This window comes from Meles meles, chromosome 17, assembly GCF_922984935.1.
Source record: "Meles meles chromosome 17, mMelMel3.1 paternal haplotype, whole genome shotgun sequence".
Lineage (NCBI taxonomy): Eukaryota > Metazoa > Chordata > Mammalia > Carnivora > Mustelidae > Meles > Meles meles.
In genome coordinates, this window is record NC_060082.1 from 6,719,582 (window position 1) to 6,733,502 (window position 13,921).

A 13,921-nucleotide genomic window follows, 5' to 3' on the forward strand; every position below is an offset into this window, starting at 1 on the left:
AGAGACGGGCCAGAGACATCAGTGAACTCATTGGGGGAGGGGTGGGGGTTAAGTCAGTGCAGAGCTGGGACTCAACTCACACTCGTGGCTTCCACATCCACACTCGTATAGTCTGTATACTCAGTAGTGCGCTAAGCTGTCAAAAACAAAGTCAGTGCATCAACGAAGGCTGTTGAGGGACACAGGAAATCATTACCCAGCAGTTCTGATGGACCCAAGTAAGTTTTAAAACCATATTTTTGTAACTCAGTTTAGAGGCCAAACCATTTAGCGCTGTCAGAGACTTTGGGATATCAGGGTCTTTCTTCTGTTAACATTAAGTAACGCAGGCTAATGGAGTTGTGGGGCCTGGAACAAAAATATGTGGAGGAATTTTTTGTTTTGCCTGAGATTTCCTAGAGGCGATGTCCCCTTGTTATCTTTTCCTTATTTACCTAGGAACTATAAAGCTGATTCCATCTCTGGTAGAGTCCTAAAGAAACGATAGGTGAGGGGAGATATCCCCAACACGAATGACTTGTGATAGACTTTGTGTGTGTCCTGCATATTGAGCTGAGAAGCAGAAGACCTAAAATGCATAGTCAGTCCAGCCCGCTGGCCTTGGCAGTAGAACTGAAAACATGGTGAAAAATCATTCGCATCTGAGAAACCATGGTACGCCAGGTCATCCAGACGTAGGTGGGGAGGCAGGTTGGGAACAAAGTATGCTACAGTTCTGGTTTCAGCGTAGGGCAGATGCCACTCCAGGCTGTTTCTGAGGGATTTCCCCAGGGGACAGCACGACCGGGCAGGAGAAAGATCCAGCCAAATGGGCTCCCAAGAGAAGGTGTTGAATACTTGAGCCAAGGCCCGTAATGGCAGTGAGCTGTATACACTGTCATACAGCAATCGATGGCTGACTTCTCCTCTTGCTTCTGCTTCTCACCTGTCTATTCTGTCCTTAGGTAAACCCCTTCACTTTGGGAGATCTGGTTTCCTTATCTGTGAATTAAGGGAGAGGGATCAGATCATCTCTAGCCCCTAGCCCTGTGATGGCATTTAAAGTCCACTCGCCCACGTCCCACAGGCCTGCTCCGCCGGGAGTCCTGAGACGGGGCGCGCTCTAATTATTACTCACCAACACTCTCTTGTTTACTTTCTCCCCAGCTCGTTTTACTGGGTTATTTTTGTACTTCCTAAATGGCCGTCAGTTTTTGAGGGGCTGTATGTTCAGTAAAAAAATATGAAATTGAACAGGATGTATTCATTATTTCACAATGTTTTGAAACACACCCTGAGCTACAGAAAATTTAGGGCATGGGAGGAGTGGTGAGCTAAGTCATGATGATCTCCTGAGAGGAAAGTACTCATGTCCTAGGAAGCCAAAGCCCGAGTTCCTCCACCACCCATCTGTTTGTGTCTTGGAAACAGTGACCTCATGAAGGCTCAGGCCTGCTTTACAGAACGTCTTGCTGGGCCCGATTCTCCTGGTGATAGGATGTGCTTCTGGGAAGGAACCTGTGTCCTTTTAGAAGTTCAGTGACCTACCGAGGCACTCTCCTTCACGACAATGACGGGGGGATTCCTTTGCTGGAGCCCTCCTCCCACGAGTTGGCTGTTTGAAAACTCGGGGTGGGTCATTCTTAGTTATACTGCCTTGGAAAGCGTGCACAGGCTTGGTCATCCACGTCCCACACCAACTGCAGGAAAAACAGGCAGGTTCTTTGAGTTGTGTTTTTTTTTTTTTTTAAGATTTTATTTATTTATTTGACAGAGAGAGATCACAAGTAGGCAGAGAGGCAGGCAGAGAGAGAGGGAGAAGCAGGCTCCCTGTGGAGCAGAGAGCCCGATGCGGGGCTCGATCCCAGGACCCTGAGATCATGACCTGAGCCGAAGGCAGTGGCTCAACCCACTGAGCCACCCAGGCGCCCTCTTTGAGTTGTTAAATAGCGTACCTCCTTTCCTGAAATTAAAAGAAATATATGCTTTCCTAATTATCAAATAGTTTTCACTTTAGAAGTTTAGAAAAAAAAAGTTTAGAAAAAATTTGGAAATTTTGGGAAAATTTTAGACAAAAGCAGCCAAAAGAATATAAAAACTCCTATCATCCCATTGTCCCTAAAAGACCAAATCATAAGACCTTCTGTTGTATGTCCTCCTGGATTTTTGAATTTGTGTGCCTGTTTAAAACATCTCTCTTGGAATCCCAACATGATTCTGTGTTTTTAATAGAGGACTATTCCATTTTCCTTCTTGAATAGCTGTTGTGTGGTGGGCCCCTTCTCTTTTAATTCTCTTTCCAACTCTGTAAGACATAGTGCATTATCTCAGTTTTGTTGATGAGAAAACTGAAGTTCAGGGAGTTATGGTGATTTTTCCAAATCACACAGCTTCTATCTATCTGTCTATCTGTCTATCATCTATCTTATCTATCTTATTTATCAAATGAAAGTATTATCTACTTTTTTAAAGCCAAGCTGGGATCATATAAACTACTAAAAATATTTACCCTTTGGTAAATAATTCCTTTTTGGTGATTCCAATCTCACAGTTTATTTAATACCAACCAACCCTTAGGTATCTCACTTCTAAGTTCTTTTCTTTTTTTTAAAGATTTTATTTATTCATTTGACAGAGAGACACAGCAAGAAAGGGAACACAAGCAGGGGGAGTAGAAGAGGGAGAAGCAGGCTTCCCGCTAAGCAGGGAGCCCACTCGGGGCTTGATCCCAGGGCTCTGGGATCATGATCTAAGCCAAAGGCAGATGCTTAATGACTGAGCCACCCAGGCTCCCCCCTCACTTCTAAGTCCTTTACTTGACCATGAATTCCTTGGTTTCTTTCACTAAGGAGGCAACAGAATTTAGAGAGGGGGATGGTGTTCCCAGTGGGAAAATAAATAACCAGCTAGCAGATGCCCTGTTATCAAGGCTGAGGACCAGGCCTCCTGCAATGAGTGAGACTGTCCCTTACCTCCCAACACTTTCTCAAACTCTCTTGGCCTATCCTTTAGGAAAATTTCTTCATTCCTTTATTCTCTCCCTCTTCTGAGCTCTGAAATCCTAGAACTGTGCATTCACTGTGACCCTCTAGCTTGAAAAAGAGCATCTTCCCCGGCTTCATTTTTGTACTCCAGATTTCCCTTGAGGACACGGAACCCTAGCTTTTGATTCCCCTGGTACCTATCACAAGGACTGGCATAGAATAGTAAGCATATTTTAAACAAACATCTATTTGTTCTTGATCGAATGATGAACACACACCAGTTTGTTCTTTAAGGAGTGGTTGGCCGCAGGGACATTCATATAAACATCAACGGGTTCTGGAAAATTTCCACTCTGCTCAAGTTCTTCTCCTATCCAGCTAAGCCTTACTGTTTTCAGCTGGAAGGTGGGGCATCAGAGAAACACTGCCCATCATCATTCCTGCCCCAAAGACACACAGCTGCCACTATAAACAGCATGGCCTGTGGATAGCTTCCCAGGTGATGTGGCATTCGGCCTGGCTGATAGAGGGCGTGTGACATGGGACAGGCAAACTACTATCCAAAATCCTTTCCTTCAGAGCTGTGTGCTCCGTGGCTTAAGGATTTTCCTTTGTGTTTGTACCGACAATGAAGAACTCCATCGTTCGCTGCATTTTCATTTTCGGGACTTTTAAACTTTTACATAATTTCCACCTTTTAGAGAAACTGTGAAGCAGTATCAAGTTCTATATGCCCTTTCCTCAAATTCAGTAATTGCTAGCATTTCCCCCAAATATACATTTCTATCATGTATACACGCAATCTATATCTGTCTCTGTATTTATGTTAATAACATGGGTTTATACTTATAACTTTGATTGCAATCTGCCACTAAAGAGGTAATTCTAGTCTCTCATTCCATATTTGTGATTCCCTTCTCTAATCTAATCTTATACTCTAATGTAATCTAATCATTCTCTTCAATATATTTAGTCATTTGCTCATCTCCACTATACACAAAATAGTGTCAGAATTGCTAACTCATACTGCTATAAAAAGCCAAACTGCTAACAGAGTTTACTATTTGTTTACAGTTCTGTCTTTAGATTGAGGGCGTATGCTTAAAATACTCTGCTCACAGATATATTCATATGTCAAAAATCATCATATTGTACACTTTAAATATCTGTCAGTGTCAATAAAGCTGTACAAAATTACTGTGTTCAAAAGTTTCTAAGGTTCATTCCCCAGGGAAACATTTTTTTTTAAAGGATTTTATTTACTTTTTTGACAAAGAGAGAGAGACAGCCAGAGAGGGAACACAAGCAGGGGGAATGGGAAAGGAAGAAGCAGGCTTCCTGTTGAGCAGGGAACCTGATGTGGGGTTCAATCTCAGGACCCTGGGATCATACCCGAGCTGAAGGCAGATGCCTAATGACTGAGCCACCCAGGTGCCCCTCCCCAGGGAAATTTTCAGAGAAGTTACGTTAATTAAGATATAGTGAGGTTGATTTGCTTCTGTTTGTTTTCTATGTCAGGGTTCAACTTCCCTCTTTGTTAATTTCGTTTCATTTTCTTTGGATATATAAAGTATTAACATGGGGCCGGACGTCAAAACGATCCAGAAAGTTATATATGGAGAAGTGCCTGGTTCCTACCTGGCCTCTGCAGGTAACCAGTCTTACTGGTTTCTGGTTTATCCAAGTTACAAAATAAGTAAGTTCATCCAAGGAAAATTTGGAATACAAAAATCAAGCCAGGGAAGATATTCCTTTATCTTTCCTTTTTTTTTTTTTTAAATAGGCAGATATAAATAGGTGAAGAGGATTAAGAGGCACAATCTTCCAGTTACAAACAAGTCAGTCACAGGGATGTAAAGTACAGCACAGGAATGCCGTCAGTGATACTGTGATGATTTATAAGGCGACAGTAACTGCACCCACGGCGGTGAGCATTTTGCAGTGTATCTAGATGTCAAAACTATGTTGTGTGCCTGAAACTAATATAACATTGTATGTCAACTATACTTCGGCTAAAAAGGAATCTGGAAAATCTGTTTAAGCAAAATGAATTACAACATGTTGTAGATTGCATAACATATGTGAAAGCAAATGTAGGACAACGCACGAATGCTGGGATGGGAGAAGTGGAAAAGCACCACTGCAAAGAAAAAAGAAAAAAAAAACAACAACAAACCCCAAACCAAAACCAAATAAACAAAAATAAACAGATTTCTTATTTCTCCTTCTTTCATCTATGTATACTCATGTAGGACACGTTCCTTTTTTTTTTTCTTCTTCACGTAACAGTATATCCTTAAAGTTATTCCGTATCAGTATTTTTTTTTCCTCTTTGGGGGCAGCTATATAGTAGCCCGTGCCTTCCTGTAGAACTTGTATGGTTTCACGCTTTCTGTTTAGATTTCTGATGTATTTGCACTTTATTTTTGTGGCTGAGATAAAGTATGGATCTCGTTTTATCCTTTCCCAAGTGGCTACTCAGTTGTATCATTTACTGAACTGTTGATTTTTTGCTCCAGTGGTCTGAACTGTGCTGCTCCGTCTGTGATGCAATCCTGGGGTCTGTTCTGGACTGTCTAGTCTGTTCCACTTGTCAGTATGTCCACGTGCTACGACCTCCTGGTTTTATTTATGGAGGCTTCACGCAATTGTTCAATACGGGAGGTGGGCTTCTTTTTTTTGGTACATAAATGTTCAAAGCAACTTTATTCCTTTTTTTTTTTAAAGATTTTATTTATTTATTTGACAGACAGAGATCACAAGTAGGCGGGGGGGGGGGGGGAAGCAGGCTTCCTGCGGAGCAGAGAGCCTGATGCGGGGCTCGATCCCAGGACCCTGGGACTGTGACCTGAGCTGAAGGCAGAGGCTTCAACCCACTGAGCCACCCAGGTGCCCCGGGAGGTGGGCTTCTTATTGTAGCTTTGCTTCTCTGTGTTTCTAGCTCTTCTTTCACCTTTCTTTTTCCATGAGAACTCAAGCTGAACTTTTGTATCAATTTGTCTAATTTATAAATGCATAATTTAACCAAGGTGCTTTCCCATTTGATCAAGTATCTTTTGTGGCTTTTGTGTAGGAATATTTTCCAGTTACTGTCCTACAGTAATTTTGTGTTAGATTTATACCTAATTATCTGATATTCTTTGTTACTATTAAAATGGTATTCTCTCTGCCATCATGTCATTTGTCTGGTTATTGTTTGTGTATACCAAAAACTATGGACTTTTTTGTCTGTTCATTTTATGGCCGGTTACCTTACCTAGTTTATGATTTAGCTTAATCGATTCCAGTAGGTTGAGTTAGTCTTGCCATTGGTTCTCTAGGGTTGTTCACGTATATCCTCATCTCAAAGTAGTTCTACTAATTTTCTAACTCATTTTTTTCTCTCTTTTTTAAATTCTGAAGCCTCTTGTGAGTTCTCCTGTCTTATTGCATTAACTCATATAAATCATGGATAGAGTGGGCATCCTTGCCTTGCTCTCTGCTACTGTCTCTCCAATAACTACATACAGTTGAACCTTGAACAACGGAGGTCTGAACTGCACAGGTCTGCTTATACACGTGCTTTTTTTTTTTTTTTTTTAATAAATCCAGTATAGTAGGGTAAATGTATTTTCCCTTGTGATTTTTTAAAAAAGATTTTATTTATTTGAGACAGAGAAAGAGAGCATGAGAGGGGAGAGTCTCAGAAGGAGAAGCAGACTCCCTGCTGAGCAGGGAGCCCCATGTGGGACCCAATCCCAGGACTCCAGGACCGTGACCTAAGCCAAAAGCAGACGCTTAACTGACTGAGCCATCCAGGCGCCCCACTTATGATTTTCTTAGTAACATTTTCTTTAGCTTTATTATAAGAATATAGTCTATAATACACATAACATACAAAATATGTGTTAATCTCCTGTTTACGTAATCAGTAGGCTTCAGGTCAGTCATGGGCTACTAGTTAAGTTTCTGGGGAGTCAAAAGTTATATGTGGATTTTTGACTGTGTCCAGTGTCTGTGCTCCTAAGCGCCTCGATGTTCAAGGGTCAATTGTGTATGAAAAATACCTTAAAGGACAGAAATAGTTCTTCAGTATAAGAAGTTTCTGGATGTTTATCTGGCAAAGTGAGATTAAGGCCCTTCTTAAGCCTGGTAACTATAAAAAAAAAATTTAGCAAATGGTAAAAGTAAAAATTAGATTTTATAATAGTTCATTGAAAACACTTGTGCTGGGGCACCTGGGTGGCTCAGTGGGTTGGGCCTCTGCCTTCGGCTCAGGTCATGATCTCAGGGTCTTGGAATTGAGCCCCGCATCAGGCTCTCTGCTTTCACTTCTCCCTCTGCCTATTTGTGATCTCTCTCTGTCAATTAATAAATAGAATCTTTAAAAAAAAAAAGAAAAGAAAAAGAAAATACTTGTGCTGGGCCCTGGTGTTACCTTTTATATTTAAAGGCCTCTTTAATTATACTCTGTTCTTCATTCATTCATTTGTCTAAGATTTACAGAATGCCTCTAATACTCCAGATACCCTCTTAGATTCCTTTTCATTTAATTTGTACTATACCCAGTGAAGTAGGTATTATCCTCATTTTATATGGAGAATATTGTGGGTAAGAGTTCAGTGGACACACAGTCTCTAAGGCTGAACTCTAATTTTGTATCTGCATCTCCTGGTTTGAATTTTTCTAAAATCTCATATATTTCTTTGTCAGGGAGTAGAAACACAGAAGAGTAACAACCAAGAATGACCCACCCAGAGTTATCAAACACCCGACTTGTGGGAGGGGGAATCCAGCAAAGGAATCCTCCTTTCATTGTCCTGAATGAGGGCGCCTCAGGTAGGTCATGAACTTCTAACAGGACACAGACAGGTTCCTTCCCAGAAGCACATCTGATCACCAGGACAAAGTGGCCCAGCAGGAGGTTCCATAAAGCAGGCCTGAGCCTTCATGAGGTCACTGTTTCCAAGACACAAACAGATGGGTGGTGGAGGAACTCCGGCTTTGGCTTCCTGGGACATGAGCACTTTTTCCAGATGGTGATAAGTATGTCAAAGTATCCAGGGCCTAGAAAAGCATCTGACATAGAGTAAGCACTCAAATAACAGTAATTAAAGTTTTTAAGTTTTCATTCTGTTCTACATTCTTGTATTAACTGGTTTCATCCTCAAAACACCACTAAGGGCATTTGTATTATTGCTGTATTTTATAGATGAGAAAACGTCTACATGAGTTAATTAACTTACCAAAGATCATACTCAATAGAAAAGCAGGAATTCTGTCTTCAGATCCCTTGCTCTTAACCACTACACTATAAATCTTTCAAATAAGTGGGTGAAGTTCTGGGATCATGGAAACAGAATATTCTACCTCCTGAATATGAATCTACCCGCGTTACTTACCAAGTGTACGTTATTTCTGTTACTTAATGTGGGGGGGTGATTTTGCAGTCGATTAAGTAAATGAAAAGGCTCTTGTATTTAAGGGAGAGGAAAGGCACCTAAGTGCCTGAAATTCTTTTATGTCACGTGCTTTGTGAAAGCTAGGTGTATTTTGGTGTTTCAACATATTGGACTTCTTGCAAAACTGCAAAGCACAACGTAGCTCAAAACGTAAACCCAGCTTGTACGGGCCCGCACCGAGGCTATAAGCTGCACGTGCACACGCACACAAGGCACGTAACAGGACTAACAGTATGCAGCAAGCAATTATAAACACGGCCGCGCAAGGGCCATGGAGGTCATCCGGTCCAACCACCAGTTTCGTGTCAAATACTGAGGCGGTAACACAGTCACACAAAACGGATCTCTGGGCTCTTTCTCACTGGCTTTTCATTACCTAAAACCTTTGCTTGTCTTTCTTTTCCTGCCTGTTTGTGCAAAACTAAACGGGCCTGGCTCCCCGCGCTGGGAACCAAAAACGCCAGAAAGCCGAAGACCGGGCCAACCAGACACGAAACCGCCAGCCCAAGGTCAGACGGCGGCCCAGGTCCGCCCTCCGGGGTCGGTGCGCCGGCACCTCCGTATTTCGCAACCCTCCGCGCGGCCGGTCGGGAATCCACCAGCCGGATGACGCCGCTGCCTGCCCAGCTCCGCGGTGCGCTTCCGTGGACGGGGCGCTGGGCCAGGGGACGACGAGGAGCCTGGGCTGGCACCTTGCGGGGCCAGCTGTGACGCCAGGGCTCTCATGGGCGGGCCGCGGCCACCAGCGAGCCTCGCCGGCCTCACCCCTCCCAGCTGACGCCGCGCACCCCTCTCCCCGGCCGCAGCGCGCCTGGGGGCGGGGACCCCGCGGACCGGACCCCCAGAGCCGTCCCCATTGGGCCAGGGAATGAGTGACGCGCCCCGCCCCGCCCCTCGGCGTCCGCCTCGGCTCCGGCGCTCGCGGCGCTGACGTGGCTGGGCGGGCGGTGGCGGCTCCTCCCGGCGCGGATAGCTACTCGTCGCTGCGAGAGAGGGGCGGGGTGGCTGGGGCCGTGTCCCCGGGCCAGCTCGCGGCCCGCCCCGCCGCCCCGGCCCCCCGGATGAGGGTATATATTCGGAGCGGGCGCGGGACGCCAAGGAGTGGCCGCGCGCTGGGAGCCGGAGCCGGGTGTAGTCGCCGTTGCGCCGAGGAGGGAGGTGAGGGCCTCCCCGCCCAGTCGTGTCTCCTTCCCACGCCACCCGCCAGCCCGGAGGGGACGCCGGGGCCCGGTCCCGCCACGCGCCCGCTCCCACGGCCACGTTGGTGCTCGGCGCCCGAGCCTGGCTCTGGCCGAGGAGCGGCCCCGCGCGCCCCGCAGGCGCTTCCCGTGCTCGGAGACCCCGCTGGGGAGGGTGCCCCAGCCGCCGGGGGCTTTGGGGAGGACCCGAATGGGGCAGTGTGTGCAGTCGGGGTTTGTCGAACGGCTGGGGTTGGGCCTCACCTGGATTGGGCGAGGGGCAGGGGCCTTGCGGACAGTTTGGGCGAGCTCGGGGGCCTCCGGTGGGGACAAGTGGTCGTTGGAAGTGTCCGCTGGGAACGGGGTGGTCCGTCTGGCACAGAAGGGGGAGAGAATTCTGAGGGCGTCGGCAGGGAGGAGTGGGCATAACTGCGGGGGACGTGCGAGGGGGACAAAGCCCCCCTGCCCCTTCTTGTTGGTTGGTTGGTTTTAACCGTGGTGGTGGGAGAGGGTTGAGATTGCCGGGTTTCCCCCTGCCTTGGCCACGCTGGAGAATGGGATTGGAGGGCTGAGAGAGCGCCCATGTGCTGAACATATGGCTTCCTGAAGATTGTATTAAGTTTGGCCTGATGCTGTTCTGTTTGCTTGTGCACTGTTTATGAAATCTGAAACCAGGTAGTCGTGATTAAAATAGGAAGGTGTCATTGCGTAGTTCTTTTAGTTTAAGGACTTTGAGGGTGAAATTCTTTAGATGTGGACGGAAGGGTTTACGGGAAGCTGAAGGCAGTTTCTATTGACTCAGTTGGATCCCTTAGCGAGGATTAAGAAAGGCTGAAGCAGGCTGTGCTGACAAACATTTATAGGATTTAGTGGTTATGGGTCGTCAACTCCAAGACAGTTTTTCCAAAAGTTCTAAGAAGTTTTATCAATTTTGTGGGCATAATATTAGCAGCAGAGGGGGGCAGGAAGGAGACCAGGAAAGGAGGAGAAACACTGGAATTCTTTACTACTGGCATTTAAATTCTAATAAAGGTATATTTGATCATGGTGGGTTTTTACCAAGTGTGTCATTGTTTTTGATGCAGATGTATTAGGCTATGGGCGCATGCCAAATTCTATCATCGTTTCTAGAGCAGATCCTTGACTTCTTCAGACTTTGCTTGTCAAAATAAAAATCCTACTCTAACTCTTGTCTTCACTATTGCTTGCTGTTACACATACATTCAGACCTCTTACCTGAGTTAACTTAGCACGCATGACCTTGTCAACCTTTAGAGAGCACCAGTGGTCGAAGGCCAGGTATCAGAGTTTAACCTCTGTAAGGAAAAATTTAACATATGAGTCGTCTTATTTGCATGGATCCATTTTCCCAAGCATTGGAAGGTGGATGGGTATCTAATGATAATATCTAAGCGACTTCTTAGGAAAAGATTGATTTATATCTTACATGTTACAATACCGCGGTTGCATTTGTGTTTTAGTAGGTAGGGACTCTCCACTCTTGACTCTCATTTGAGGATGTGTCAGGAAGGCTGGTTTTATTGTCTTTATGAGGAAATGTGTACGCAGGGAGGTGGAATGATTTGTGCCGGGTCAGTTGATGGGGAGCCAGACTGAGAACTAGGACTGCCAGTTTTTCAGTTACTCGCTTGCCTGATGATCTTCCTGCTCTAGTATTCTCCTTTAAATCTGGGCAAAAACAGTAATATAGATGAGACCTTAGGAAAGACCCAATTCCTTGGAAAGTAGTTAATAGAAAACGTTCTCAACTATTTTTTTTACATGATGTATTTTTGTAATTAATGGTGTCATATCTCTTGAAATCTGTATAAATCAATAGAAATACCTTTTAATATCCTAATGTGTGTACAAGGCTCAGTCTTCTAACTTCTTTGCTTTTTTATCCATGGGGCTCTCATTAAGTTCATGACTTAATATCATGTATGCTGATGACCTTGAAAGTTTTATCTTTAGCTCAGTATCACCTTTGAACTTTAGACTGCTACATGCTGCCTCTGCTTGCATGTCTAATAGGCGCCTCCAATTTAACACGTCCAGAAGTGGAGTGTTGACTCTCCCGTTCTCCGTGCGTTTTTCTAAGTCTCCTGTCCTAATGTTTCCCCACCTCAGTAATCGGCACCACCACTTGGAGGCCTCTTTGCTTGATTCCTATCTTTCTCTCGGTCTCCGCGTTCCACCCATAGGATTAGGGTCCACATCCACCCTGCTCTAAGCCAGTATCATCTCACCTGGACTACAGTACTTCCCTAACTGCTGGCCTCCATATCTCCCTTCATTACAGAATTTTTTCCGGACAACAACAAATGTTCCTTCTGAAACCTAACTCATACCGTGAAGCTCCTCTGCTCCACATTCTCCAGGGGCTTCCCAAACCCCAGAGTCCTTACTTAGACCGAAAGCCCCACTTAATCTGCTCAGTGTGTGCCTCAGTTGTAGTCCCTCAGGCGCAGTCACTCTGCTCCAGCTGCGTTGGTCTTGCGCATCCCTGTGTCAGACCTGCTGCACTTGGAGCGTCCTGGCCCTAGAATGTTCCTCTCTGAGATACTGACTTGCTTGCTTGGGATGGATTGTCAGATGTCTCAGAGGCCCCACCTGACCGCCCCTTTTAAAATATCCACCATCCATCACCCATTGCAAATTCACCGCTTGCCCACTTTCTTCTCCTTGACATTTTATGTGTTTGCCGGTCTCTGGTACGGAATGTGGGCGTGCGTGTTGTCACTTTGTGCATTGCTGTGTCCGTGTCCCCTGCATCAGCACCTGGCAGCAGGAGGTGCTCATTAAACGTCACATGGATTAATGGCATGTGAAAGTTAAATAATGTTCCTTAATAAATTGTCTATTGCCGTATCTCTGCATGTGAAGAGGGAGCTTTGAGCAGGAACCTATTGGCAAGAGTGAGGTTGTGGGCTCATGTGTCTTCGAACCCCAGTAGCAGCACGGAAACACATCCAACCTCATCTGTGTCCACTTGCCACCCAATTCCCAGCACTGCGACTTGTTTCTTGAATATATTTCTTTACCTGAACCATTTTTGGTTCCGTTCCCGCTGACAGGGTTTTCTTTTTCTTCTTGTACCTTTGGCAAACTTATTTTCGTCCTCAACTGCCTGACTCAGGTAGTGGCTCTTCTTGTGTTCTGGAGGCTGTAACTCAGCGGTCTGAAGCACAAATTTCACTTTTACAGTAGTAGCTGGTAACATTCCTGGAGGGCTTTTTTACATGCCAGGTACTGTTTTAAATGCTGTTCATTTTAATTCAGTAATCCTCTTACCCTTTGAGGTAAGTACTGTTTTTATCCTCATTTTACAGAAGACAAAAATTGAGGCGTAGAAAGGTTAATTAACTTGTTCAAGGTCACAGAATTAGGAAATAGTGGTCCTGGGGTAATAGCCCATCCGGGCTGGCTCCGGAGCCTGATGGTGACTTCCATCAGTTCTCCTGCCTCTTAAATGAGATGTTGGGTTGAATCCTTAGTATTTCTTCTGCTTATGAGAGTTATTGTCTGATGCAAAGATCATAGGCATTAGAGTCAGGTTTATCTGGGTTAAAATTTCTGTTTTTCTGTCTACTAGGTACGTAGCCTTGGGCAAATTACTGAATCGCTTTGAGCCTCCTCTTCTCATTGGATATAGTTTCTCTTATGCCTCTGAACCTGGTGAAGAAAAGTTTATTGTTGCCGTTTTGCAGATGAAATTAACAGAGCTGGAGGTATCTATGACTTGGCCCAAGGATTAGAGCCAGAAATAAAATTTCTATTTGATTCCTAAGCCAATAAAGATTCAATTGAAGCTAGAGTGTGGGAGGCTGGCCTTTAAGGGTGAATGGCATTTCAGTGGATAGGAGGGGTTAAAGGAAGTGCTTGGAGGAAAGGACCGGGGTCTTAGGTGACAGCATGGTAGAACTGTGTCCTACCCTGATAATAAGGTTTCATTTTTGTTTGATATGGAAGGCTTAGTTTCGTTAGGAATCATCAGTAACTCATAAAGGGGATTTCATAAGCCGTACTGTTGGATTCACACTTGAAGCATTACGTCCCTGAAGTAAATCTAAATAACAGACCAAAAATAAAAGTTGAGAATATAACACACTGGCTCTTGTGTGCTCATCTAATTTGAAGTTGATTTTATAAGAAGGATCGTGAATCCAGTCCATCCCTTCAATTCTAGAGGGCACCTTATTTAAAGAAAAAAATTATAGAAGCTGTGTGCCTGTCTCTATTGTTTAATACCTTTCCTGAATTTATTTTTGAGTGGATGTTAGTTAAAATTATTTCTGAGCAGTATCTGATTTGGATCAATATGCCCAGTACCAAAGAA

General features: G+C 44.7%; 1 protein-coding gene across 5 annotated transcripts in view; it reads left to right on the forward strand.

Annotated features, from left to right (window-relative positions):
* Window positions 1-9,349: 9,349 nt before the first annotated feature.
* Window positions 9,350-13,921, forward strand: part of UAP1 (UDP-N-acetylglucosamine pyrophosphorylase 1) — a 35,519-nt gene continuing 30,947 nt past the window's right edge. For 2 of the 5 annotated variants that reach the window (XM_045982880.1, XM_045982881.1), the window contains exon 1: window positions 13,189-13,313. In XM_045982880.1, the coding sequence (XP_045838836.1) occupies window positions 13,293-13,313 (21 nt within the window). In that variant the 5' untranslated portion in view covers window positions 13,189-13,292. Of the gene's footprint in view, window positions 9,563-13,188; window positions 13,314-13,398; window positions 13,423-13,921 lie in introns of those variants that run through there. The other 3 variants (XM_045982884.1, XM_045982883.1, XM_045982882.1) reach the window with 3 other exon arrangements.